Source organism: Rana temporaria, chromosome 4, assembly GCF_905171775.1.
Source record: "Rana temporaria chromosome 4, aRanTem1.1, whole genome shotgun sequence".
Taxonomy (NCBI): Eukaryota; Metazoa; Chordata; class Amphibia; order Anura; family Ranidae; genus Rana; species Rana temporaria.
Window position 1 is genome coordinate 21,637,745 of NC_053492.1, and position 27,347 is coordinate 21,665,091.

Consider the following 27,347-nt stretch of genomic DNA (forward strand, 5'->3'; position numbering starts at 1 on the left):
CTGGATCTCCACCATGGGCAACACCAACGCTGGTCCTCTGCATTTACTTTATGGGTGTTTATCACTTTATTTCATGTGGATAATATAATAGACATATTTATAGGGTTTATATATGAGGTACACATACTGTAGGGAACAGTGAGGGGTCATCAGAGTCCCCTCGGGATCCTCTCATGAGAGGTCACCCATCACCATAGCAACCTGATTGCACACTGTTGCTAGGATACGGCGCCAAACCAGCCCCTCCCTCCCTATGACCGAGCAGGCGATCGACAGGGCAGGCGTGGCTATGGAAATCATGTGCCATCAGCAAGGCGGGGAGATGAAGGGGCTCCTCCTACCGGCTCGATAGTGGCTTGTTTGCTGCTAGGCATGATGTCATGTCTCCACGCCCCCTTCTACGGGGAGCTCCGGCTGGGGTGACATGGAGGAGAGCCGCGGGGGAGAGAGGACCGGCCGAGGGGAACCGTGAGAGCGGTGAGAACCCCACCGATACCGAGCGTTATATCACCGCACCCTACCGTACATGTACAGTCACCCAGTGCCCCCCCCCCTTCATATACTCATACCGAATACACCTTCCGACCCCCCTTATTCACCTTCCTACCCCCTATACTGCTACCTACCCCCTTATACACCTACCTACCTCCTTATACACCTACCTACCCCCTATACTGCTACCTACCCCCTTATACACCTACCTACCCCCCTATACACCTAGCTACCCCCCTATACTGCTACCTACCCCCCTATACTGCTACCTACCCCCTTATACACCTACCTACCCCTATATACACCTACCTACACCCATATACACCCCCTGACCACCCATTTACTCCTCCTGACCCCCCATATACTCCTACCTATTGCCCTATACTCCTACCTACCCCCCTATACACCTACCCCCATATACACCCCCTGAACCCCCATATACACCTACCCCCCATTTACTCCTCCTGACCCCCCATATACTCCTACCTACTGCCCTATACTCGTACCTACCCCCCTATACTCGTACCTACCCTCCTATACCTACTGACCCCCCCATATACACCTACCTACCCCCTATACTCCTGACCCCCCCCTATACACTTACTGGCCCCCCATATACTCCTACCTACTGCCCTATACTCGTACCTACCCCCCTATACTCGTACCTACCCCCCCTATACCTACTGACCCCCCCCTATACTCCTACCTACCCCCATATACACCCCCTGACCCCCCATATACTCCTGACCCCCCATATACACCTACCCCCCATTTACTCCTCCTGACCCCCCCCATATACTCCTACCTACTGCCCTATACTCCTACCTACTGCCCTATACTCGTACCTACCCCCCTATACCTACTGACCCCCCATATACACCCCCTGACCCCCCATATACTCCTGACCCCCCATATACACCTACCCCCCATTTACTCCTGACCCCCCCATATACTCCTACCTACTGCCCTATACTCGTACCTACCCCCCTATACCTACTGACCCCCCATATACACCTACCTACCCCCTATACACTTACTGGCCCCCCATATACACCTACCGACCCCCCCATACTACTATCTACCCCCATATACTCCTCCTGACCCCCTTATACACCTACCTATCTACCCCCCATTTACACCTACCTAAACTCCTACCAACCCCCTCTATACACCTACCGACCCCCCATACACCGACCTACCCCCCTATACTACTCCACACCCCCCTTATATACCTACCCCACATATATACCTACCCCCCCATACACATACCAACCCCCCCCCTATACTTCTTCCGACCCTCATATACTTCCCCCTATACACCCTACTGACCCCCCAATACATCTCATCACTCCCCATTCATCTCCTGACCCTACTATACATCCTCCAAACCTTATATACATCTCCACCCTATACCCCCCTTCACACACCTCACCACCCCCTATACTCCTCTGTCAGCCTCCCCATAAATCTCCTGCCCCCCTATATATTCCCCAACCACTCGCTGACCTCCAGTACATCTTCTGACCTTTTCTATACCTATCCCAACCCCCTCCCTCCGTATTTACCTCTATATCTCCAATATAACTCCTGATCTATGCACCAGTACTGACCTCTCCATACATCTCACCCCTCTTGTACATCGCCCCCCAATCCCCTATACATCTCCTGATCACCCCTCTTGTACATCCCCCCCAATCCCCTATACATCTCCTGATCACCCTTCTTGTACATCCCCCCCAATCCCCTATACATCTCCTGATCACCCCTCTTGTACACCCCCCCCCAATCCCCTATACATCTCCTGACCTCCCTATACATCTTCTGACTCCTCCTGTACCCCTACCAACCCCCCTATACACCTTCTTACCTTCCTATACATCTCCTGACCTCCCTATACATCTCCTGACTCCCCCTGTACCTCTACCAACCCCCCTATACACCTTCTTACCTTCCTATACATCTCCTGACCTCCCTATACATCTCCTGATCACCCCTCTTGTACACCCCCCCCCCAATCCCCTATACATCTCCTGACCTCCCTATACATCTTCTGACTCCTCCTGTACCCCTACCAACCCCCCTATACACCTACCAACCCCCCTATACACCTTCTTACCTTCCTATACATCTCCTGATCACCCCTCTTGTACATCCCCCCCCAATCCCCTATACATCTCCTGACCTCCCTATACATCTCCTGATCACCCCTCTTGTACACCCCCCCCCCAATCCCCTATACATCTCCTGACCTCCCTATACATCTTCTGACTCCTCCTGTACCCCTACCAACCCCCCTATACACCTACCAACCCCCCTATACACCTTCTTACCTTCCTATACATCTCCTGATCACCCCTCTTGTACACCCCCCCCCAATCCCCTATACATCTCCTGACCTCCCTATACATCTCCTGATCACCCCTCTTGTACACCCCCCCCCAATCCCCTATACATCTCCTGACCTCCCTATACATCTTCTGACTCCTCCTGTACCCCTACCAACCCCCCTATACACCTACCAACCCCCCTATACACCTTCTTACCTTCCTATACATCTCCTGATCACCCCTCTTGTACATCCCCCCCCAATCCCCTATACATCTCCTGACCTCCCTATACATCTCCTGACTCCCCCTGTACCCCTACCAACCCCCCTATACACCTTCTTACCTTCCTATACATCTCCTGACCTCCCTATGCACATACTGGTTCCCCTCTACATTTATTGAACCCCAATTTATCTGATCTCCCTGTACATCTACTGACCTCCCTATACATCTCCTAATCACCCCCCATACACCTGCTGACCCTCCCTCTCCCATTTACTGCCCCCCAATATATCTTATGACTTCCCTATACTACATCTGAACCCCATTAAATCTACTGACCTCCCTATACACCTGCTGACCCCCTGTGCATCTTCCGATTCCTCCTGTTCCTCTCCCAACCCCATATACAACTACTTACCTTTCTATACATCTCCTGACCTCCCTGTGCATCTACTGACCCCCAATATATCTATACATCCCCAGGTTCTCCTCTACATTTATTGACCCCCCAATATATCTGCTGACCTCCCTATACATCTCCTCATTACCCCCATACACCTGTTGACCCTCCATCTCCCAACCCCCTATACATCTCCTGACCTCCCTGAACACCTCCTGGTTCCCCTCTCCTTTTACTTGACCCCCAATATAGTTATAGACCTCCCTATACACCTACTGACCTCTACATGCATCTTCTGATCACCCCTTCTGTGCCTCTCCCGACCCATATATATATATTGCTAGTTCTCCCCTCTATATTTACTGACCCTCAGTATATCTGTTGTCCTCCTTGTATACCTACTGACCTCCCTATACATTTTTTTTTAAACCCCATTATATCTACTGACCTCCCTATACACCCCGCTGAACCCCAGTACAATTTCTGACGTCTCCTGACCTCGCTATATACCCACTGGTTCCCCCTCTACCTCTCTGACCTCCCTGTACATCTCCTTTATATTTGCTGACCCCTTCAATACCCCCCCCAATTCACTTACTGTTCCCCCAATATAACTACTGATCTCCCTATACGCCTCCTGTTCACCCCCCCTTCCAATACATCTACATCTCTTAACCCCCTATACATCTCCTGACCTTCCTGTATACTTACTGGTTCCCCTCTATATTTACTTGACCCCCAATACATCTATTGACCTCCCTAAACATTTTCCGAACCCTATTAAATCATTGTCTGACTCCTCCTGTACCTCTCCCAACCCCCTACACACCTACTTACCTTCCTATACATCTCCTGACCTCCCCATGCACCTACTGACCCTCAATATGTCTATTGATCTACCTATACATCTGCTAACCCCCCTCTACATTTATCGACCTCCAATATATCTGTTGTACCTGCCAGTACATCTTCTGACCCCTTCTATACCTCTCCCAACCCCCCCCTTCCAGTCACCTACTGATCACCAATATATCTATTGATCTCCCTATATACCTACTGACCTCTTCATACATCTCCTGATCAAAAACCACCCCCCCCCCTCACCAATACGCCCACTGACCCCTCCTGTGCCATTCCCAACCCCCTATACATCTTCTGACCTCCCTATGCACCTACTGACCACCAATATTAGTCTCCCTATAGATCTACTGGTTCCCCTCTACATTTTCTGGCCCCCAATATATCTGTTGACCACCCTATACATCTTCTAATCCCTTCTATACCTCGCCCAACCCCCCCCCCCCCCCCTCATTCACCTACTGATCTCAAATAATGATCTGCTGACCTCTCCATACATCTCCTGCACCCCCCCCCCACATGCTTGCTGACCCCTCCTGTACCTCTCCCAACCCCCTTATGCATCTTCTGACCTCCCTATATACCTACTGGTTCTCCTCTAAATTTAATGACTTCCCTATACATCTCCTGAATTCCTTTATAGCTACTGACCTCCCTATACACTCGCTGACCCCTCCTGTACATCTTCTGACCCTGTACATCTCCCCCCCATACGCCTGCTGACCCCTCCTGAACCTCTGCCAACCTCCCTATACACATATTAGCCTCCCTGTACATCTCTGACCTCCCAAATACCCATGCTGGGTCCCCTCTACAGTTACTGACCCCCAATATATCTTTTGACCTCCCTACACACTCACTGACCCCCAGTACATCTTCTTACCCCTTCTATAACCCTCCTAGTCCCCCACCCCATTCACCTACTGATCTCCATTATATCAATCTCCCTATATACCTCCCTGACCTCTCCATACATCTCCTGATCACCTGCTGACCCCTCCTGTACATCTCCTGACCTCCCTGTATACCTACAGGTTCCCCTCTACATTTACTTGAGCCCCAATACATCTATTGACCTCCCCTATACATCTCATGAACCCCATTAAATCTACTGACCTCCCATACATCTTCTGAACCCTATTAAATCTCCTGACCTCCCTATGCACCTACTAACCCCCCCCCCCCCCCAATATATCCATTGACCTCCCTATACGTCTGCTGACCTCTCTATACGCTTACTGATTCCCCCCTACATTTACTGGCCCCCAATATATCTATTGACCTCCCTATACACCTACTGGTTCCCCTCTAAATCTACTGCCCCCCCCCCCAACCCAACCCCCCATTCACCTACTGATCTCAAATAATTAATGACCTGCTGACCTCTCCATACATCTCCTGTCCATTGACCTCCCTATACGTCTGCTGACCTCCCTATACGCTTACTGATTCCCCCCAATATATCTATTGACCTCCCTATACACCTACTGGTTCCCCTCTAAATGCCCCTACCATATATCTTATTTATATGTTCCTCCTCGTGTGTGCTCTATGCAGGTGTGTGGAGTCCCTATGCCGTCTGTGTCTCCTGTCGCCCACACACTGCCGTCGCTGCGATCCTGATCACAACATGGAGGCCAACCTGCAGAAGAGGAAGGAGAGCCGCAAGGCGCTGCGGATTAAAGTCATCAGCATGGGCAATGCTGAAGTAGGCAAGGTAGGAGCGGGGTTGAGACTCTGAACTCCCATCAATGTATTGTCACCCTGTTACATTTGCTTTCACCGAAGACTAACACAAATACACACATTGCACAGGCGTGTGCCGCTGTGGTCATGATTGGGAAGTTGGTGCAGAGCAGTGATGTGCAGATGGCTAGAGGAGCTAAGTGCAAGTAGATAGAAAGTGGCTGAAGGAGATCGGAGGAGATCAACAGCAGTGAGATCCATAAAAAAAAAAAAAAAAAAGTTAAATTGATTATTGATTTTTTTTTTTTTATGAACAATTTTGACAGTTGTTTATGATGCACAGTGCTTTAGCAAACCCATTGTCACACACTTAGGGTTTATAAGTGTGTGTCACTATGTTGTATTTTAGAAGCAGTCAGTAGGTGGAGCTCTTGGCTCTTTTTCAAATGTTTCCTAGTAAAATAAAAATACCGTATTTTCCGGCGTATAAGACGACTTTCTGGATGCAAAAACATGCATCCAAAGTCGGGGGTCGTCTTATACGCCGGGTACGGTCTCAATACTCACTTTTTTTTTCCAGCGGTGACAGTCCCCCATGCTGCGAGCGCGAGCGTGAATGATTTCAAAGCCGCGCCTTCTCTTCAGAGTGTTCTGTGACAGGAGGAACAAAAATCTTCCCAGCAGCGCCTCTGTTCTGTGTTCCTCCTATCACAGATGCCTTCTCATCCTCGGACGAGATGAGAAGACGTCCGTGATAGGCGGAAAACAGAACAGAGGCGCTGCTGGGAAAATTTGTGTGCCGCCTATCACAGAACACTCTGAAGTGAAGGCGCGGCTTTGAAATCATTTACGCTCGCGCTCGCAGCATGGGGGACTGTCACCGCTGGAAAAAAAAAGTGAGTGTTATTGCACTGGGGGGGCAACAAGTTCAGGCACAGTGGGGGCAAGTGATAACACAGTGAGGGGCAAGTGATGGCAATGTGGGGGCATGTAATGGCACAATGGCAATGTGGGGGCATGTAATGACACAGTGGCAATGTGGGGGCATGTAATGGCACAGTGGCAATGTGGGGGCATGTAATGGCACAGTGGCAATGTGGGGGAATGTAATGGCACAGTGGCAATGTGGGGGCATGTAATGGCACAGTGGCAATGTGGGGGCATGTAATGGCACAGTGGCAATGTGGGGGCATGTAGTGGCACAGTCTGGGCATGTAGTGGCACAGTCTGGGCATGTAATGTAATGGCACAGTCTGGGCATGTAATGTAATGGCACAGTGAGATTTGAAAAAGCCTGTTTCTGTCAGCGGTTCTGGCTCCCCCTCAGCTTCCAGGAAGACTAGAAGGAAGGGGGTAGTCTTATACAGTGAGTATATCCCAAAATCAAAATTTTTCCTGGAAAATTAGGGGGTCGTCTTATACGCCGAGTCGTCTTATACGCCGGAAAATACGGTACACTAAAGTAACATTTTTGGACATCTAACTGTAATTTATTAGCCAATTTTTAGGTAAAATATATAAAAGACGATGTTGTGGTGAGTAGATGGATACCCAACATGTCAAACCTTAAAGCGTAGCTCTAGGCTTTAGAAAAAAAAGCTACAATTACTGCAGCTGTTGACTTTTAATATAAAGACACTTTACCTGTCCTGTCAATGTCTTCACCCAAACCAATTTTTCCAATTGGCTCTCAGGTGCTGCCCCTGCCATCTCTGCTAAGGGAAACCAGGAATGAAGCCTTGCGGCTTCACAGCCAGTTCCCTACTGTGAATGCAAATGGCGGGGGAAGGTGGAGGGGTTCCGAACTTCTGGCTAACTTTGCCACGGAGAACTCAGCTGGAAGTGTGCGCGGTTATCTGTCCAAAACCAGGAATGTAAGCTAGCGGAACCTCCCCTTTTGGATGGAGCTTCACTTTAAAAAAAAATAGTTTTACCATGAAACGGTGAAAAACTTCAGTACACCTATATTTTTTTTTTTTTTATAGGCAACACTTCAAAAGCCCCCACAGGTCTTCAGTTTAGAATTATGCAGGAGTTCTAGTGCAAAAGTTATTGATCTCTTTCCGGTGTGAGCAGTGATGTACAACAATAACCGTTTTCTTATGTAGGGGTCCAACACAACTTGCATGTAGGCAGTGGTGTCACTATGGGGGGTGCGGTCCACACCTGGGTGACACTAGCCAGAGGGGTGACACCAGGGCTTTTTTCAGCTGTAACATGGTGGAAGAGTTCCGCCATCTCCTGTGCTTTCCGCACAGTACTGTCACTTCTAAATAGGGTTGTCCCGGTACCGATATCGGGAACGATACCGAGTATTAGCGGGAGTACTCGTACTCCCGCAAATACCCCCGATGCCAAAATAGAATACTCCAACCCCCCCCCCCCACCGTCGTGTGTCGCAAAGCTGCCGCGTTAATCACCGCTGCGCGGGGAACATTACAGTCAGCTTTCGTTTGAATAGCTGTTTTCCCCGCCGCGCATAGACACTCCCCCCTTGGACGGATCTGTCCAATCGCGAGCAAGGGGGAGTGTCTCTATACACAGCGCCGCAGGGAAAACAGCTATTCAAACGAAAGCTGACTGTAATGTTCCCCGCGCGGTGATTAACGCGGTAGCGGCATCATTTAGGTACGGGGGACATGGCTGCATGTGGGGGGACATGGCTGCATGTGGGGGGACATGGCTGCATGTGGGGGGACATGGCTGCATGTGGGGGGACATGGCTGCAATATGTTTGGGGACATGGCTGGATATGTTTGGGGACATGGCTGGATATGTTTGGGGACATGGCTGGATATGTTTGGGGACATGGCTGGATATGTTTGGGGACATGGCTGGATATGTTTGGGGACATGGCTGGATATGTTTGGGGACATGGCTGGATATGTTTGGGGACATGGCTGCAATATGTTTGGGGACATGGCTGCAATATGTTTGGGGACATGGCTGCGTATATGGGGGACATGGCTGGATATGTTTGGGGACATGGCTGGATATGTTTGGGGACATGGCTGGATATGTTTGGGGACATGGCTGGATATGTTTGGGGACATGGCTGGATATGTTTGGGGACATGGCTGGATATGTTTGGGGACATGGCTGGGTATATGTTTGGGGACATGGCTGGGTATATGTTTGGGGACATGGCTGCGTATATGTTTGGGGACATGGCTGCGTATATGTTTGGGGACATGGCTGCGTATATGTTTGGGGACATGGCTGCGTATATGTTTGGGGACATGGCTGCGTATATGTTTGGGGACATGGCTGCGTATATGTTTGGGGACATGGCTGCGTATATGTTTGGGGACATGGCTGCGTATATGTTTGGGGACATGGCTGCGTATATGTTTGGGGACATGGCTGCGTATATGTTTGGGCACATGGCTGCGTATATGTTTGGGGACATGGCTGCGTATATGTTTGGGGACATGGCTGCGTATATGTTTGGGGACATGGCTGCGTATATGTTTGGGGACATGGCTGCGTATATGTTTGGGGACATGGCTGCATCTGTGGGGGGACATGGCTGCATCTGTGGGGGGACATGGCTGCATTTGGGGACACATTTAAAAAAAAGTATCGGTATTCGGTATCGGCGAGTACATAAAAAAAAAGTAGCGGTACTTGTTCTCAGTCCTAAAAAAAGTGGTATCGGGACAACCCTACTTCTAAACATAGGGCCAGATCCACAAAGATCTGCCTATCTTTAGGCAGGCGTAGCGTATCTCAGATACACTACGCCGCCGTAACTTAGAGCGTAGTTTCCGTATCCAGAAAGAATTTGCGCCATAAGTTACGGGGGCGTAGTGTAAATGTGTCCGCGTAAGGGCGCGAAATTCAAATGACTAAGATGTGGGCGTGTTTTATGTTAATTCATCTTGACCCCACGTAAATTACGTTTTTTTTTTTTTTAACGGCGCACGCGCCGTCCGTGGGGGTATCCCAGTGCGCATGCTCAAAATCACGTCGCAAATAGTCAATGCTTTCGACGTGAACATAATTTACGCCAAGCCCTATTTGCGAACGTTTTACGCAAACGATGGAAAATTCTACGCTGTCCCGACGTCCATACTTAACATTGCGTACGCCTCATGAGGCAGGGGTAACGTTACGCTGAAAAAAAGCCTTACGTAAACAAATGCGCCGGGCGGACGTACGTTCTGAGAATCCGCGTATCTAGCTAATTTGCATACGCGGAAATCAACAGAAGCGCCACCTAGCGGCCAGCGTAAATATGCACCTAAGATCCGACGGCGTACTAAGACGTACGCCAGTTGGATCTAGCCCACATTCAGGCGTATCTTGTTTTGTGGATACAAAACAAAGACAAAGATACGCCGGCGCGTCTTAGAAGTTACGCGGCGTATCGATAGATACACCGACCTAACTTCTTTGTGGATCTGGCCCATAGAATCCAGACTTCTGTATTTAGAAGTGACACAGCGCTCCTGTCCGTTCGGATTCTCTGCACCCCCCCCCCCCCCTGCCTGCACTAGAGCTGGGGAGGGGAAGCTTTTGCTAGGCAGCTCCACCTCGGCTCTGAAGTTTCTTACAGGTCGCTTGGGTGGGGCCACACAAGGTCCTGAAGGTTAGGGGGCCCTCGCAGAGTCTCAATTTTAACCACTTCCATACCAGGCACTTGCGCACCTTCCCGCCCAAGCCAATTTTCAGCTTTCAGCACTGTCACACTTTGAATGACAATTGCGCGGTCCTGCGACGTGGCTCCCAAACAAAATTGGCGTCCTTTTTTCCCCACAAATTTTTTTTTTTTTTTTTTGCGCAACAACTAAAAAAACTGAAAATTTTGAAAAAAAATTACGTTTTTATTTTTTTCTGTTAATTTTTTTGTAAATAAGTAAGTTTTCTCTTTCAATTACGGGCACTGATATGGCGGCGCTGATGGGCACGATGAGATGGCACTGATGGACATCGATGAGGTAGTACTGACGGGCACAGATGAGGTGGCACTGATTGGCGGCGCTGGTATGCGGCACTGATGGGCACTCATGGGCGGCACTGATGGGCACTCATGGGCGGCACTGATGGGCACTCATGGGCGGCACTGATGGGCACTCATGGGCGGCACTGATGGGCACTCATGGGCGGCACTGATGGGCACTCATGGGCGGCACTGATGGGCACTCATGGGCGGCACTGATGGGCACTCATGGGTGGCACTGATGGATACTTATGGGTGGCACTGATGGGCACTGATAGGTGGGCACTGGGCATGGATGGGCACTGTGGGGTGGCACTGATGGACACTGTGGTGGCACTGATGGACACTTGGGGCAGCACTGATCTACCAATGTTGCCAGTCAGTGCCCATTTGTGGGCACTGATTGGCTTTTTTTTTTTTTTTTTTTTTTAAAGCTTCTTTTTTTAAACAATAAACAATCAGCGCGAACCCCCCCTGTCAGGAGAGCCGCCGATCGGCTCTCCTATACTTGCGTCTGTCAGACGCGAGTGAGGAAGAGCCATCAACGGCTCTTCCTGTTTACATCGTGATCAGCCGTGATTCGACACGGCTGATAACGTGGTAAAGAGTCTCCGCCGGAGGCTCTTTACCGAGATCGGTGATGCAGGGTGTCAGACTGACACCCCGCATCACCGATCGCCACGCTGCGCGCCCCCACGGGCGCGCGCGGTATGAAATCCATGGACGTCCTGTCAGGATTTCACAACCACTTCCCGGATGTAAATCGGCCATAGGCCGGGCGGGAAGTGGTTAAACAACGACGAAGACTAGTTGGTAGGCCTGGAACCCCCGTCTCCACTACCAGAAGGGGTGTCACGGAGGGTCACATGGTGGTGGGTACGGGTAAGTAAAATAATGCGTTTGGGCGGATGGGACCAGGAAGTTTTGTTGTTACCCACAGATGGGGTTTACATTGCATATCCAGTAGAGTCCTGCAGGGGTAGGGAAGCCTATAATTGGTCTGTTGGTTTTGAGAGTTGGAAAATAAAATTGAAGGAAATGTACAATACATACATTTCAAGGGATCTTCAGTGGTCTCAATGGGCCATATTCTGAGTAAGGATACGATGGAGTATCTCAGGATACTCCACCGTATCTCTCTTTTTTGGCCCGCGTATCTATGCGACTGATTCTTAGAATCATTTTCGCATAGATACACTGAAGATCCGACATGCGTAAGTCACTTACACTGTCGGATCTTAAATGTAATTACTCCGCCCGCCGCTAGATGGCGTTTACGTTCAGGTCTCATTTGTTTATGCAAATGAGCCTGATACGCCGATTCCCGAACGAATTCGCGTTGCGTAACCGTCGCTAACGTCGTTTGCGTAAGCATAAACTTACCCCTGCTATATGAGGGGTAAGTTTCCGCAAGTCCCACGTAGGCCATGTTAAGTATGGCGTCGGGTCCGCGTCGTGTTTTTCCGTCGGCTACGTCGTTTCCCTAAGTCGTTCTTGAATACGACTTTACGTCAATGACGCACACGTCGGCGTCATTGACGTTTTACGCCGAGAACTGGAGCATGCGCACTGGGCTATTTTAAGCCCAGCGCAAGCGCTGTTCGTTAGAATCAGGGGCGCGCTTAATTTAAATAGAAGCCGCCCCCTTGGAGATACGCGTGGCTACGCCGGGCCATTTACACTCCGCCGCCCCAAACTACGGAGCAAGTGTTTGGGGAATACAGCACTTGCTCCTGTAGGTTGGGGCGGCGGAGTGTAAATGGCTTACGCGCCGCCCGCGGGAAATATACGAGAATATGGCCCAATGTCCTTTCCCTCCATTACTGTACAGTCAGGCCCGGATTGGCCAATCGGGAGAACCGGGACACCTCCCGGTGGGCTGGTCGGGTTGCGGGCCGCTACCATTTTTATCAGGAGGGGGGCGCAATCAGCCGCGGCCGCTAAACCATTTAAATCAGTGTCAGACAGCGCAGTGACCAGGGCCGATCCGCCCTATATGCAGACTCGGATTGACTCGGGGCCCCGCTGGGAAGCTCTGTGTATCGGCATCGGATTCTATCAGCGTCAGACGTCAGGTGACGTCATTGAGACGGCCGCCGCAAATGCTCATGGGAGCTGTAGTCCGCGAGCGGCTACTTGCTGAAGCTTCCAGCTTCGGAGGGAGAGGGAGGGGAGAGAGAGGGGGTGGATTCGTCAGTCACTCTGAGGAGACTGAGGAAAGCGGCACAGCAGCGGTGAGATCGCATTTTGCCAGTGAGGTGAATGTGATAAAAAAAAAAAAAAAAATTGAATGTTATGTGGAAACCCCCCCCTTGAATGTTATGTGAAAAAAAAAACCCCTGAATGTAATGTGAGGGGAAAAAAAACCCTGAATGTTATGTGGGAAAAAAAACCCTCCTGAATGTTACGTGGAAAAAAAAAACCCTGAATGTTACGTGGAAAAAAAAAAACCCTCCTGAATGTTATGTGGAAAAAAAAAACCCTCCTGAATGTTATGTGGAAAAAAAACCCTCCTGAATGTTATGTGGAAAAAAAAAACCCTCCTGAATGTTATGTGGAAAAAAAAAACCCTCCTGAATGTTATGTGGAAAAAAAAAACCCTCCTGAATGTTACGTGGAAAAAAAAAAAACCCTGAATGTAATGTGAGGGAAAAAAGACCCTGAATGTTACGTGGGAAAAAAAAACCCCTGAATGTAATGTGAGGGAAAAAAAAACCCTGAATGTTATGTGGAAAAAAAAACCCTGAATGTTATGTGGAAAAAAAAGACCCTGAATGTTACGTGGGAAAAAAAACCCCCTGAATGTAATGTGAGGGAAAAAAAAACCCTGAATGTTATGTGGAAAAAAAAACCCTGAATGTTATGTGGAAAAAAAAGACCCTGAATGTTACGTGGGAAAAAAAAAACCTGAATGTTATGTGAGGAAAAAAAAAAACCCTGAATGTAATGTGAGGAAAAAAAAAACCCTGAATGTTATGTGGAAAAAAAACCCCTCCTGAATGTTATGTGGAAAAAAAAACCCTCCTGAATGTTATGTGGAAAAAAACCCCTCCTGAATGTTATGTGGAAAAAAAAACCCTCCTGAATGTTATGTGGAAAAAAAAAAACCCTGAATGTTATGTGGAAAAAAAAAACCCTCCTGAATGTTATGTGAGGGAAAAAAACCCTCCTGAATGTTATGTGAGGGAAAAAAAACCCTCCTGAATGTTATGTGAGGGAAAAAAAACCCTCCTGAATGTTATGTGGAAAAAAAAAACCCTCCTGAATGTAATGTGAGGGAAAAAAAACCCTCCTGAATGTTATGTGGAAAAAAAAAAAAAACTCCTGAATGTTATGTGGAAAAAAAAAAACCCTGAATGTAATGTGAGGGGAAAAAAAACCCTCCTGAATGTTATGTGGAAAAAAAAACCCTCCTGAATGTTATGTGGAAAAAAAACCCTCCTGAATGTTATGTGGAAAAAAAAAACCCTGAATGTAATGTGAGGGAAAAAAAAAACCCTGAATGTTATGTGAGGGAAAAAAAACCCTCCTGAATGTTATGTGGAAAAAAACCCCTCCTGAATGTTATGTGGAAAAAAAAAACCCTCCTGAATGTTATGTGGAAAAAAAAACCCTCCTGAATGTTATGTGGAAAAAAAAAACCCTGAATGTAATGTGAGGGAAAAAAAACCTCCTGAATGTTATGTGGAAAAAAACCCCCTCCTGAATGTTATGTGGAAAAAAAACCCTCCTGAATGTTATGTAGGAAAAAAAACCCCTGAATGTTATGTGGGGAAAAAAAACCCCTGAATGTTATGTGGGGAAAAAAAAACCCTGAATGTTATGTGGAAAAAAAAAAAACCCTGAATGTTATGTGAGGGAAAAAAAACCCTCCTGAATGTTATGTGGAAAAAAACCCTCCTGAATGTTATGTGGAAAAAAAACCCTCCTGAATGTTATGTGGAAAAAAAAACCCTCCTGAATGTTATGTGGAAAAAAAAAACCCTGAATGTAATGTGAGGGAAAAAAACCCTCCTGAATGTTATGTGGAAAAAAAAACCCTCCTGAATGTTATGTGGAAAAAAAAAAAACCCTGAATGTTATGTGAGGGAAAAAAAACCCTCCTGAATGTTATGTGGAAAAAAAAAACCCTCCTGAATGTAATGTGAGGGAAAAAAAACCCTCCTGAATGTTATGTGGAAAAAAAAAAAAACTCCTGAATGTTATGTGGAAAAAAAAAAACCCTGAATGTAATGTGAGGGGAAAAAAAACCCTCCTGAATGTTATGTGGAAAAAAAAACCCTCCTGAATGTTATGTGGAAAAAAAACCCTCCTGAATGTTATGTGGAAAAAAAACCCTCCTGAATGTTATGTGGGAAAAAAAACCCTCCTGAATGTTATGTGAAAAAAAAAAAACCCTGAGGCCGGAATCACACTAGTGCGTTGCTTTTTTGAGCTGCGTTGTCGTTGCAGATTTCTCTAGAGCAGGGGTGGGCAATTATTTTTTCGATGGGGCCACATGAGAAACTAAAAATATTTTGGAGGGCCGGGCCAAAAGGCTAAACTCAATACTGCATAAAATCAATTGTATTTCTTTATAAAAAGCAGTAAATATCATTGTTGGAAAACTGGTACGAGTACTTGTTATAGACATGGCACAGGAGGGGGACAGAGGCTGGGGACATGGCACAGGAGGGGGACAGAGGCTGGGGACATGGCACAGGAGGGGGACAGAGGCTGGGGACATGGCACAGGAGGGGGACAGAGGCTGGGGACGACACAGGAGGGGGACAGAGGCTGGGGACATGACACAGGAGGGGGACAGAGGCTGGGGACATGGCACAGGAGGGGGACAGAGGCTGGGGACATGGCACAGGAGGGGGACAGAGGCTGGGGACATGACACAGGGGGGGACAGAGGCTGGGGACATGACACAAGAGGGGGACAGAGGCTGGGGACATGACACAGGAGGGGGACAGAGGCTGGGGACATGGCACAGGAGGGGGACAGAGGCTGGGGACATGACACAGGAGGGGGACAGAGGCTGGGGACATGGCACAGGAGGGGGACAGAGGCTGGGGACATGACACAGGAGGGGGACAGATGCTGGGGACATGACACAAGAGGGGGACAGAGGCTGGGGACATGACACAGGAGGGGGACAGAGGCTGGGGACATGACACAGGAGGGGGACAGAGGCTGGGGACATGACACAGGAGGGGGACAGACGCTGGGGACATGACACAGGAGGGGGACAGAGGCTGGGGACATGGCACAGGAGGGGGACAGAGGCTGGGGACATGACACAGGAGGGGGACAGATGCTGGGGACATGACACAAGAGGGGGACAGAGGCTGGGGACATGACACAGGAGGGGGACAGACGCTGGGGACATACGCTGGGGACATGGCACAGGAGGGGGACAGAGGCTGGGGACATGACACAGGAGGGGGACAGAGGCTGGGGACATGACACAGGAGGGGGACAGAAGCTGGGGACATGACACAGGAGGGGGACAGAGGCTGGGGACATGACACAGGAGGGGGACAGAGCCTGGGGACATGACACAGGAGGGGGACATGACACAGGAGGGGGACAGAGGCTGGGGACATGACACAGGAGGGGGACAGAGGCTGGGGACATGACACAGGAGGGGGACAGACGCTGGGGACATGGCACAGGAGGGGGACAGAGGCTGGGGACGACACAGGAGGGGGACAGAGGCTGGGGACATGACACAGGAGGGGGACAGAGGCTGGGGACATGACACAGGAGGGGGACAGAGGCTGGGGACATGGCACAGGAGGGGGACAGAGGCTGGGGACATGGCACAGGAGGGGGACAGAGGCTGGGGACATGACACAGGGGGGGACAGAGGCTGGGGACATGACACAAGAGGGGGACAGAGGCTGGGGACATGACACAGGAGGGGGACAGAGGCTGGGGACAGAGGCTGGGGACATGACACAGGAGGGGGACAGAGGCTGGGGACATGGCACAGGAGGGGGACAGAGGCTGGGGACATGACACAGGAGGGGGACAGATGCTGGGGACATGACACAAGAGGGGGACAGAGGCTGGGGACATGACACAGGAGGGGGACAGAGGCTGGGGACATGACACAGGAGGGGGACAGAGGCTGGGGACATGACACAGGAGGGGGACAGACGCTGGGGACATGACACAGGAGGGGGACAGAGGCTGGGGACATGGCACAGGAGGGGGACAGAGGCTGGGGACATGACACAGGAGGGGGACAGAGGCTGGGGACATGGCACAGGAGGGGGACAGAGGCTGGGGACATGACACAGGAGGGGGACAGACGCTGGGGACATACGCTGGGGACATGGCACAGGAGGGGGACAGAGGCTGGGGACATGACACAGGAGGGGGACAGAGGCTGGGGACATGACACAGGAGGGGGACAGAAGCTGGGGACATGACACAGGAGGGGGACAGAAGCTGGGGACATGACACAGGAGGGGGACAGAGGCTGGGGACATGACACAGGAGGGGGACAGAGCCTGGGGACATGACACAGGAGGGGGACATGACACAGGAGGGGGACAGAGGCTGGGGACATGACACAGGAGGGGGACAGAGGCTGGGGACATGACACAGGAGGGGGACAGACGCTGGGGACATGACACAGGAGGGGGACAGACGCTGGGGACATGACACAGGAGGGGGACAGACGCTGGGGACATGACACAGGAGGGGGACAGACGCTGGGGACATGACACAGGAGGGGGACAGACGCTGGGGACATGACACAGGAGGGGGACAGACGCTGGGGACATGACACAGGAGGGGGACAGACGCTGGGGACATGACACAGGAGGGGGACAGACGCTGGGGACATGACACAGGAGGGGGACAGAGGCTTGGGACAGGCAGCCACTGTTTAATCAATAACAATTGATTAAACAGTGGCTGCATGTGATGGCACAGTGGCTGCGTGTGATGGCACAGTGGTTGCCTTTGATGGGCACAGTGGCGACAATTGATGGCACAGTGACTGCGTGTGTTGGCACAGTGGCTGCGTGTGTTGGCACAGTGGCTGCATGTGATGGCAAAGTGGCTGCGTTTGATGGGCACAGTGGCTGCGTGTGATTGGCACAGTGGCTGCGTTTGATGGGCAGAGTGGCTGCGTGTTATTGGCACAGTGGCTGCGTGTTATTGGCACAGTGGCTGCGTGTGATTGGCACAGTGGCTGCGTGTGATTGGCACAGTGGCTGCGTGTGATTGGCACAGTGGCTGCGTGTGATTGGCACAGTGGCTGCCTGTGATTGGCACAGTGGCTGCCTGTGATTGGCACAGTGGCTGCATGTGATTGGCACAGTGGCTGTGTTTGGGAACAGTGGCAACAATTGATTGCACAGTGGCTGCGTGTGATTGGCACAGTGGCTGCGTGTGATTGGCACAGTGGCTGCGTGTGATTGGCACAGTGGCTGCGTGTGATTGGCACAGTGGCTGTGTTTGGGAACAGTGGCAACAATTGATTGCACAGTGGCTGCGTTTGATGGGAACAGTGGCTGCGTTTGATGGGAACAGTGGCTGCGTGTGATTGGCACAGTGGCTGCGTGTGATTGGCACAGTGGCTGCGTGTGATTGGCACAGTGGCTGCGTGTGATTGGCACAGTGGCTGCGTGTGATTGGCACAGTGGCTGCGTGTGATGGGCAGAGTGGCTGCGTTTGATGGGCAGAGTGGCTGCGTTTGATGGGCAGAGTGGCTGCGTGTTATTGGCACAGTGGCTGCGTTTGATGGGCACAGTGGCTGCATGTGATTGGCACAGTGGCTGCGTGTGATTGGCACAGTGGCTGCGTGTGATTGGCACAGTGGCTGCGTGTGATTGGCACAGTGGCTGTGTTTGGGAACAGTGGCTGCGTGTGATTGGCACAGTGGCTGCGTGTGATTGGCACAGTGGCTGTGTTTGGGAACAGTGGCTGCGTGTGATTGGCACAGTGGCGACAATTTATGGTGGCACAGTGGCTGCGTGTGTTGGCACAAGTGGCTGCATGTGTTGGCACAAGTGGCTGCGTGTGTTGGCACAAGTGGCTGCGTGTGACCCCTCCCGGCCCTGCCTACTGTTATCACCACGGCGGGGAACATTAGACAGCGTTCGTTTGAACAGCTGTTTTCCCCGCTGCGCATAGACACTCCCCCTTGGACGGATCTGTCCAATCGCGAGCAAGGGGGAGTGTCTATGTGACTCCCCCTTGCTCGCGATTGGACAGATCCGTCCAAGGGGGAGTGTCTATGCGCGGCGGGGAAAACAGCTGTTCAAACGAACGCTGTCTAATGTTCCCCGCCGCGGTGATTAACGCGGCGGCGGCGGTTTCGGCGGCGGGGGTGGGCCGGATTAAAAGGTCCGCCGGGCCGTATACGGCCCGCGGGCCGTAGTTTGCCCAGGTCTGCTCTAGAGGGTGTTCTGCAGATCAACTGCGGTTTAGTTGCAGATCAGGTGCGAATTTGGAGACCTGGGAGAACTTCCGGGTGAGAGGAGAGTGGGGGAGAATTGTATTGAGCTGAATGAGAGAAACTCCTGCAGAGAACTGAACACATGTGCGAATTAGATGCGTACCCATAGAAGATAATGGGACTGAATTCGCACCTGAGCCGCACCGCAAGACATAAAAACCGCATGCGGTTTGGAGGCAATACGCAGTGCGAATGCATCGCACATATGTGAACCAGCCTCATTGAAAACAATGTATTTTGAAATGTCCTGCGAATTAGATGCGGTTTAAACCGCACTCAATTCGCATAGGTGTGAACCTAGCCTCAATGTTATGTGAGGGAAAAAAACCCTCCTGAATGTTATGTGAGGGAAAAAAAACCCTCCTGAATGTTATGTGAGGGAAAAAAAACCCTCCTGAATGTTATGTGAGGGAAAAAAAAACCCTCCTGAATGTTATGTGAGGGAAAAAAAAACCCTCCTGAATGTTATGTGAGGGAAAAAAAAACCCTCCTGAATGTTATGTGGAAAAAAAACCCTCCTGAATGTTATGTGAGGGAAAAAAAACCCTCCTGAATGTTATGTGGAAAAAAAAACCCTCCTGAATGTTATGTGGAAAAAAAAAAACCCTGAATGTAATGTGAGGGAAAAAAAACCCTCCTGAATGTTATGTGGAAAAAAAAACCCTCCTGAATGTTATGTGGAAAAAAAAACCCTCCTGAATGTTATGTGGAAAAAAAAAAAACCCTGAATGTAATGTGAGGGAAAAAAAACCCTCCTGAATGTTATGTGGAAAAAAAAACCCTCCTGAATGTTATGTGGAAAAAAAAAAAACTCCTGAATGTTATGTGGAAAAAAAAACCCTCCTGAATGTTATGTGGAAAAAAAACCCTCCTGAATGTTATGTGGAAAAAAAACCCCTCCTGAATGTTATGTGGAAAAAAAAACCCTGAATGTAATGTGAGGGGAAAAAAAAAACCCTGAATGTTATGTGGAAAAAAAAAACCCTCCTGAATGTTACGTGGAAAAAAAAAAACCCTGAATGTAATGTGAGGGAAAAAAAAACCCTGAATGTTATGTGGAAAAAAAAAAACCCTGAATGTTATGTGGGAAAAAAAAAAAACCCTGAATGTAATGTGAGGGAAAAAAACCCTCCTGAATGTTATGTGGAAAAAAAAACCCTCCTGAATGTTATGTGGAAAAAAAAACCCTCCTGAATGTTATGTGAGGGAAAAAAAACCCTCCTGAATGTTATGTGAGGGAAAAAAACCCCTCCTGAATGTTATGTGGAAAAAAAAAACCCTCCTGAATGTTATGTGGAAAAAAAAGTCGCGTCCCATTGTAGTGAATAGAACCGTTCTAATAGGAGCGACGCGACTTAGAAAAAGGTTCTTGTACTACTTCGGGGGCGACTCGGGGCGATTTGCATTGACTTCTATACAGAAGTCATTTTGCAAATCGCCTTGGAAATCGTTTTCAGGTCGCCTGGCCGAGTCGCCCCCGAAGTCGTGCCGCCCCTGTGTGAACCGGCTCTAAATGTAATGTGAGGGAAAAAAACCCTCCTGAATGTTATGTGGAAAAAAAAAACCCTGAATGTAATGTGAGGGAAAAAAAAAACCCTGAATGTTATGTGGAAAAAAAAAAACCCTGAATGTTATGTGGAAAAAAAAAAAAAACCCTGAATGTAATGTGAGGGAAAAAAACCCTCCTGAATGTTATGTGGAAAAAAAAAACCCTCCTGAATGTTATGTGGAAAAAAAAACCCTCCTGAATGTTATGTGAGGGAAAAAAAACCCTCCTGAATGTTATGTGAGGGAAAAAAACCCCTCCTGAATGTTATGTGGAAAAAAAAACCCTCCTGAATGTTATGTGGAAAAAAAAGTCGCGTCCCATTGTAGTGAATAGAACCGTTCTAATAGGAGCGACGCGACTTAGAAAAAGGTTCTTGTACTACTTCGGGGGCGACTCGGGGCGATTTGCATTGACTTCTATACAGAAGTCATTTTGCAAATCGCCTTGGAAATCGTTTTCAGGTCGCCTGGCCGAGTCGCCCCCGAAGTCGTGCCGCCCCTGTGTGAACCGGCTCTAAATGTAATGTGAGGGAAAAAAACCCTCCTGAATGTTATGTGGAAAAAAAAAACCCTGAATGTAATGTGAGGGAAAAAAAAAAACCCTGAATGTTATGTGGAAAAAAAAAACCCTCCTGAATGTTACGTGGAAAAAAAAAAACCCTGAATGTAATGTGAGGGAAAAAAAAACCCTGAATGTTATGTGGAAAAAAAAAAACCCTGAATGTTATGTGGGAAAAAAAAAAAACCCTGAATGTAATGTGAGGGAAAAAAACCCTCCTGAATGTTATGTGGAAAAAAAAACCCTCCTGAATGTTATGTGGAAAAAAAAACCCTGAATGTTATGTGAGGGAAAAAAACCCTCCTGAATGTTATGTGAAAAAAAAAACCCTCCTGAATGTTATGTGAGGGAAAAAAAAACCCTCCTGAATGTTATGTGAGGGAAAAAAAACCCTCCTGAATGTTATGTGGAAAAAAAAACCCTCCTGAATGTTATGTGGAAAAAAAAAAACCCTGAATGTAATGTGAGGGGAAAAAAACCCTCCTGAATGTTATGTGGGAAAAAAAACCCTCCTGAATGTAATGTGAGGGAAAAAAAACCCTCCTGAATGTTATGTGGAAAAAAAAAACCCTGAATGTAATGTGAGGGAAAAAAAAAACCCTGAATGTTATGTGAGGGAAAAAAACCCCTCCTGAATGTTATGTGGAAAAAAACCCCTCCTGAATGTTATGTGGAAAAAAAAAAACCCTCCTGAATGTTATGTGGAAAAAAAAAACCCTCCTGAATGTTATGTGGAAAAAAAAAACCCTGAATGTAATGTGAGGGAAAAAAAACCTCCTGAATGTTATGTGGAAAAAAAAAACCCTCCTGAATGTAATGTGGAAAAAAAACCCTCCTGAATGTTATGTGGGAAAAAAAAACCCTGAATGTTATGTGGGGAAAAAAAAACCCTGAATGTTATGTGGAAAAAAAAAAAACCCTGAATGTTATGTGAGGGAAAAAAAACCCTCCTGAATGTTATGTGGAAAAAAAAAACCCTGAATGTAATGTGAGGGAAAAAAACCCTCCTGAATGTTATGTGGAAAAAAAACTCTGAATGTCATCAATTGTCAATTGTCACCACTGTGCCATGCCATTGTCGCCACGGTGCCATGCCACTGTGCCCATCAATTGTCGCCACTGTGCCATGACATCAAACGCAGCTACTGTGCCAGCAATTGTCGCCACTGTGCCCATCAATTGTCGCCACTGTGCCATGCCATTGTCGCCACGGTGCCATGCCACTGTGCCCATCAATTGTCGCCACTGTGCCATGACATCAAACGCAGCTACTGTGCCAGCAATTGTCGCCACTGTGCCCATCAATTGTCGCCACTGTGCCATGCCATTGTCGCCACGGTGCCATGCCACTGTGCCCATCAATTGTCGCCACTGTGCCATGCCATCAGTTGTCGACCACTGTGCCATGCCATTGTTGCCACTGTGCCATGCCAAATGCAGCCACTGTGCCATGCCACTGTACCCATCACTTGTCACCACTGGCACTGTGCCATGCCATCAATTGTCGCCACGGTGCCATGTCATTGTCACCACTGTGCCCATCAATTGTTGCCAATGTGCCATGCCAAACACAGCCACTGTGCCCATTAATTGTCGCCACTGTGCCATGCCATCAAACGCAGCCACTATGCCATCAATTGTCGTCACTGTGCCATGCCATCAATTGTCGTCACTGTGCCATGCCATCAATTGTCGCCACTGTGCCATGCCATCAATTGTCGCCACTGTGCCATGCCATCAATTGTTGCCACTGTGCCATGCCATTGTTGCCATGGTGCCATGCCAAACGCAGCCACTGTGCCATGCCACTGTGCCCATCAATTGTCGCCACTGTGCCATGTCGTCAAACGCAGCCACTGTGCCCATCAATTTTTGCCACTGTGCCCATAAATTTTTGCCACTGTGCCCATAAATTTTTGCCACTGTGCCCATAAATTTTTGCCACTGTGCCCATAAATTTTTGCCACTGTGCCCATAAATTTTTGCCACTGTGCCCATCAATTGTCGCCACTGTGCCATGCCATTGTCGCCACTGTGCCATGCCAAACGCAGCCACTGTGCCATGCCATTGTTGCCATTGTGCCCATCAATTACCCGCAGATTGCCCCTTAAAATGACGCCAGATTGCCCCCCCGCCCGCCACTTACCTTTCTCGTCAGTCACCCTCCTTCACGATCCCTCGATGTCTTCTCCCGCCCTCGATGTTGCTTCAGCCAATCAGGTTACTGGTAACCAAATCCGGTGAACCTGATTGGCGGAGATGCGTGTCAGTGTTAACCAGGAAATGCACGCACCGTGCTTCCCCTGGTTAACTATTTGGAAGCCAATTACAGCCCATAGGCTGTAATCAGAAAGCCTATCAGAGCCGGTGGCTCTGATAGACACTTCCACACAGCCAACCAGCTGCCGTTATTCAGATGCCGGCGCTCGCCAGGGGTCCGACCCCCTGAATAGTGGGCGGCAGCGTCGCCGGCGACAATACATAGATTCACGCAATGCATGAATCTATGTATTGCTTTCTGTTGCGGTGCAGGAGTGAGAGGGGGCGGCACTCTTGCGCCCACTATGGACGCACCGCCACTGTGTACTGGTAAACACTGTCATGCCGCGTACACACGACCGTTTTTCATGACAAGAAAAATGCAATTTTTTTAATTGGTCATTAAAAACGGTCATGTGTAGGCTCCAGAGCATTTTTCTTGATGTGAAAAATGGGCATTAAAAAGGTAGAGGGCCCCTTAGCAGAATTGTGCTTAGGGCCCCAGAGAGGTCAGGATCGGCACTGCCAGTGACACACTTTAAAAACTGTCTGCCCGCCGATTCCGACTCACTGGCTGCTGAGTGCGCTCCTTTCCTCCTGTGCGTTTCCTCGCCCCCCCCCCCCCCCCCCCCCTGGAGGATTGACTTGGGTTATTCCACTGGCGTGCGTGGCGTGACGTCACGCCGGCGGCTGGAGGCGAGGTGAGAGAGGGAGGACTCGCGCAGGGAGCTGTGCCTGTGAGTGTCGGCGCTTGCAGACTGCAGAGCAGAAGTCACGACTCACGAGGAGCCTGCTGCGCCTGGCCTGCCTAGAAAACTAGTGAAGGCTGAAGCTTCAAGTCAGAGTGACAGTGTGCTGTGTGAAAAGTAAGAAATAAATGAAATCATTGTATTAGGGGTTGGGGGGGGGGGGGGGTTGGACTGAGGTGACCATAATTTCTTTAATAAAAAAAATAGCAGTTTAAAAAAAATGTTTGTGTTATTTTGAGCTTGCCTTCTCTGACTAAAAAAGAACCCCCCATTAATTGCAGCCTCACTGTGCCACCAAACGCAGTCACTGTGCCATCACACACAACCTCTGTACCATCACATGCAGCCACTGTGCCCATCAAACGCAACACTGTGCCATCAATTGTCGCCACTGTGCCATCACATGCAGCCACTGTGCCAACACACGCAGCCACTGTGCCATCAATTGTCGCCACTGTGCTCATCACACGCAGCCACTGTGCCATCAATTGTCGCCACTGTGCCATCACATGCAGCCACTGTGCCAACACACGCAGCACTGTGCCATCAATTGTCGCCACTGTGCTCATCACACACAGCCACTGTGCCACCAAACGCCACCAAACGCAGCCACTGTGCCATCACATGCAGCCACTGTGCCCATCAAACGCAGCCACTGTGCCAACACACGCAGCACTGTGCCATCAATTGTCGCCTATACTTTGAAGTGCAAAGGAGGGCTCGATCCCTCCATAAAGAGTACCTGTCACCACCCTCCATAAAGAGTACCTGTCACCACCTATTACTGTCACAAGGGATTCCTTGTGACAGCAATAAAAGTGATCAAAATGTAAAAAAAAAAAACACAATTTAATATTATAAAAAAAAAAAAAGATTTTTTTTTTAAAGCGCCTCCCTCCACGCGAGCTTGCGCAGCAAAGAGAACGCATACGGAAGTCGCGCCCGCATATGAAAACGGTGTTCAAATCACACATTTGAGGTATCGCCGCGATCGTCAGAGCGAGAGCAATAATTTTAGCCCCAGGCCTCCTCTGTAACTCTAACCTGGCAACCGTAAAAAAAGTTTAACGCGTTGCCTATGGAGATTTTTAGGTACCGTAGTTTGTCGCAATTCCACGAGTGCGTGCAATTATAAAGCGTGACATGCTTGGTATCTATTTACTCGGCGTAACATCATCTTTCACATTATGCAAAAAAAATTGGGCTAATTTTACTTTTTAATTTTTTTAAAATTCATGAAAATAAATGTTTCCCAAACAGTTGTGTTTAAAACACCGCCGCACAAATACCGTATGACATAAAATATTGCAACAATCGCCATTTTATTCTCTAGATTCTCTGCTAAAAAAAATATTATAGTATTGTAGGTAGATAGGAGTATCCTACAGGTATGAAGGTAAATAGGAGTTATCCTGCAGGAATGTAGGTAGGATCAGACAGCCGGTATGTAGGTAGATAAGGAGTATTCTGTCAGTATATAGAGGTGGGCTGCCAGTACATAGGTATATAAGGCGTATCACATGGGTATGTAGGTAGTAAAGTATGCTACAGGTATGTAGGTAGATAGGAGTATCCTGCAGGTATGTAGGTATATAGGAGTACAATGACAATATGTTCTTTGATAAGGAGTACTCTTTACATAGGTAAGGGTACTCTGCCAGTACACGAGGAGTATGGATAACAGAAAGCGTAAAGGCGGTGCTGAAAAGGTCCGAATAAAAAAGAAGAAAGCTTTGGAAACTGACGCGGCCAAATGTTCCAAGCTGAGCACATTTTTCCAAAAGAAAACAAATGAAGACGGTGACGAGATGGCCGGTAAGCTAACGTTAGTTAGAAGCAGTGCAAGATGCTAGTGACCGTGCAACTGCAAAACAACGTTGTCTATCAAACTTTTTCTTGTAGCTCTTCAGCAGGAGCCGCCTCTAGTCCAGTTTGCTGCTAACAGTGAAGAGCAAGGCCCAGTAATGTTACCAAGCTCCAGTCATGAGCCCAACACACCAGAATGGGCAGGTAGGATTGTCATTCAGAAGAACGAATAGTAATTTAGTAATTAAGAGCAAATATGTTAACCACTTAACGCCCGCCCACTGTATATATACGTCCTGTTTTTAAAGATGAATATCTCGGTAAAGGCAGCAGATGCTGCCACAACCGAGATATCCATCTCTTCTGTGGGCGGGTGTGTAAACGATAACGGCGGTCTCCGCCGCGAGATCGGTGTTTATCGGTGGCGGGAGAGGGGCCCCTCCCTCCCGCCGCTCTCCTGCGCCCTCCGCCGCTTACCGGAGCTGTCGGTAGCGGCGGAGGCGATTGGGTGCTGCTGCCTGATCAGTGAGGACTTGAGTGAGGGCAAGATGGCCCCCACCCGTCCTCATAGCTTTGCTGGGCGGAAGTGACGTCAAAACGTCAGTCCCGCCCAGCGTCTTAAAGAGACAATTTTTTTGTTGTCGTTTTTTTAAATGACACAATTTCCATTTTTTTTTTTTTTTGCATTTAAGTCTAAATATGAGATGTGAGGTCTTTTTGACCCCAGATCTTATATTTTAGAGGACCTGTCATGCTTTTTTCTATTACAAGGGATGTTTACATTCCTTGTAATAGGAATAAAAGTGATACATTTTTTTTTTATTTCAGTGTAAAAAATGATAAAATCAATAAAAATAAGAAAACCCCAATTTTTTTTATTTAAAGCGCCCCGTCCCAACGAGCTTGCGCACAGAAGCGAACGCATACGCGAGTAGCGCCCGCATATGTGAGGTATCGCTGCGATCGTTAGAGCGAGAGCAATAATTCTAGCCCTAGACCTACTCTGTAGCTCAAAAAATGCAACGTATAGAATTTTT

The 27,347-nt window shown here is 48.9% G+C and overlaps 1 protein-coding gene across 1 annotated transcript in view; it reads left to right on the plus strand.

The window, feature by feature from the left end:
• Window positions 1–351: 351 nt before the first annotated feature.
• DNAJC27 (DnaJ heat shock protein family (Hsp40) member C27) overlaps window positions 352–27,347 on the plus strand; it is a 72,970-nt gene continuing 45,974 nt past the window's right edge. Inside the window, exons 1-2 of the mRNA XM_040348112.1 lie at window positions 352–477; window positions 5,857–6,016. Coding sequence (XP_040204046.1) covers window positions 5,930–6,016 — 87 coding nt within the window. The 5' untranslated portion in view covers window positions 352–477; window positions 5,857–5,929. The remainder of the gene's footprint in view (window positions 478–5,856; window positions 6,017–27,347) is intronic.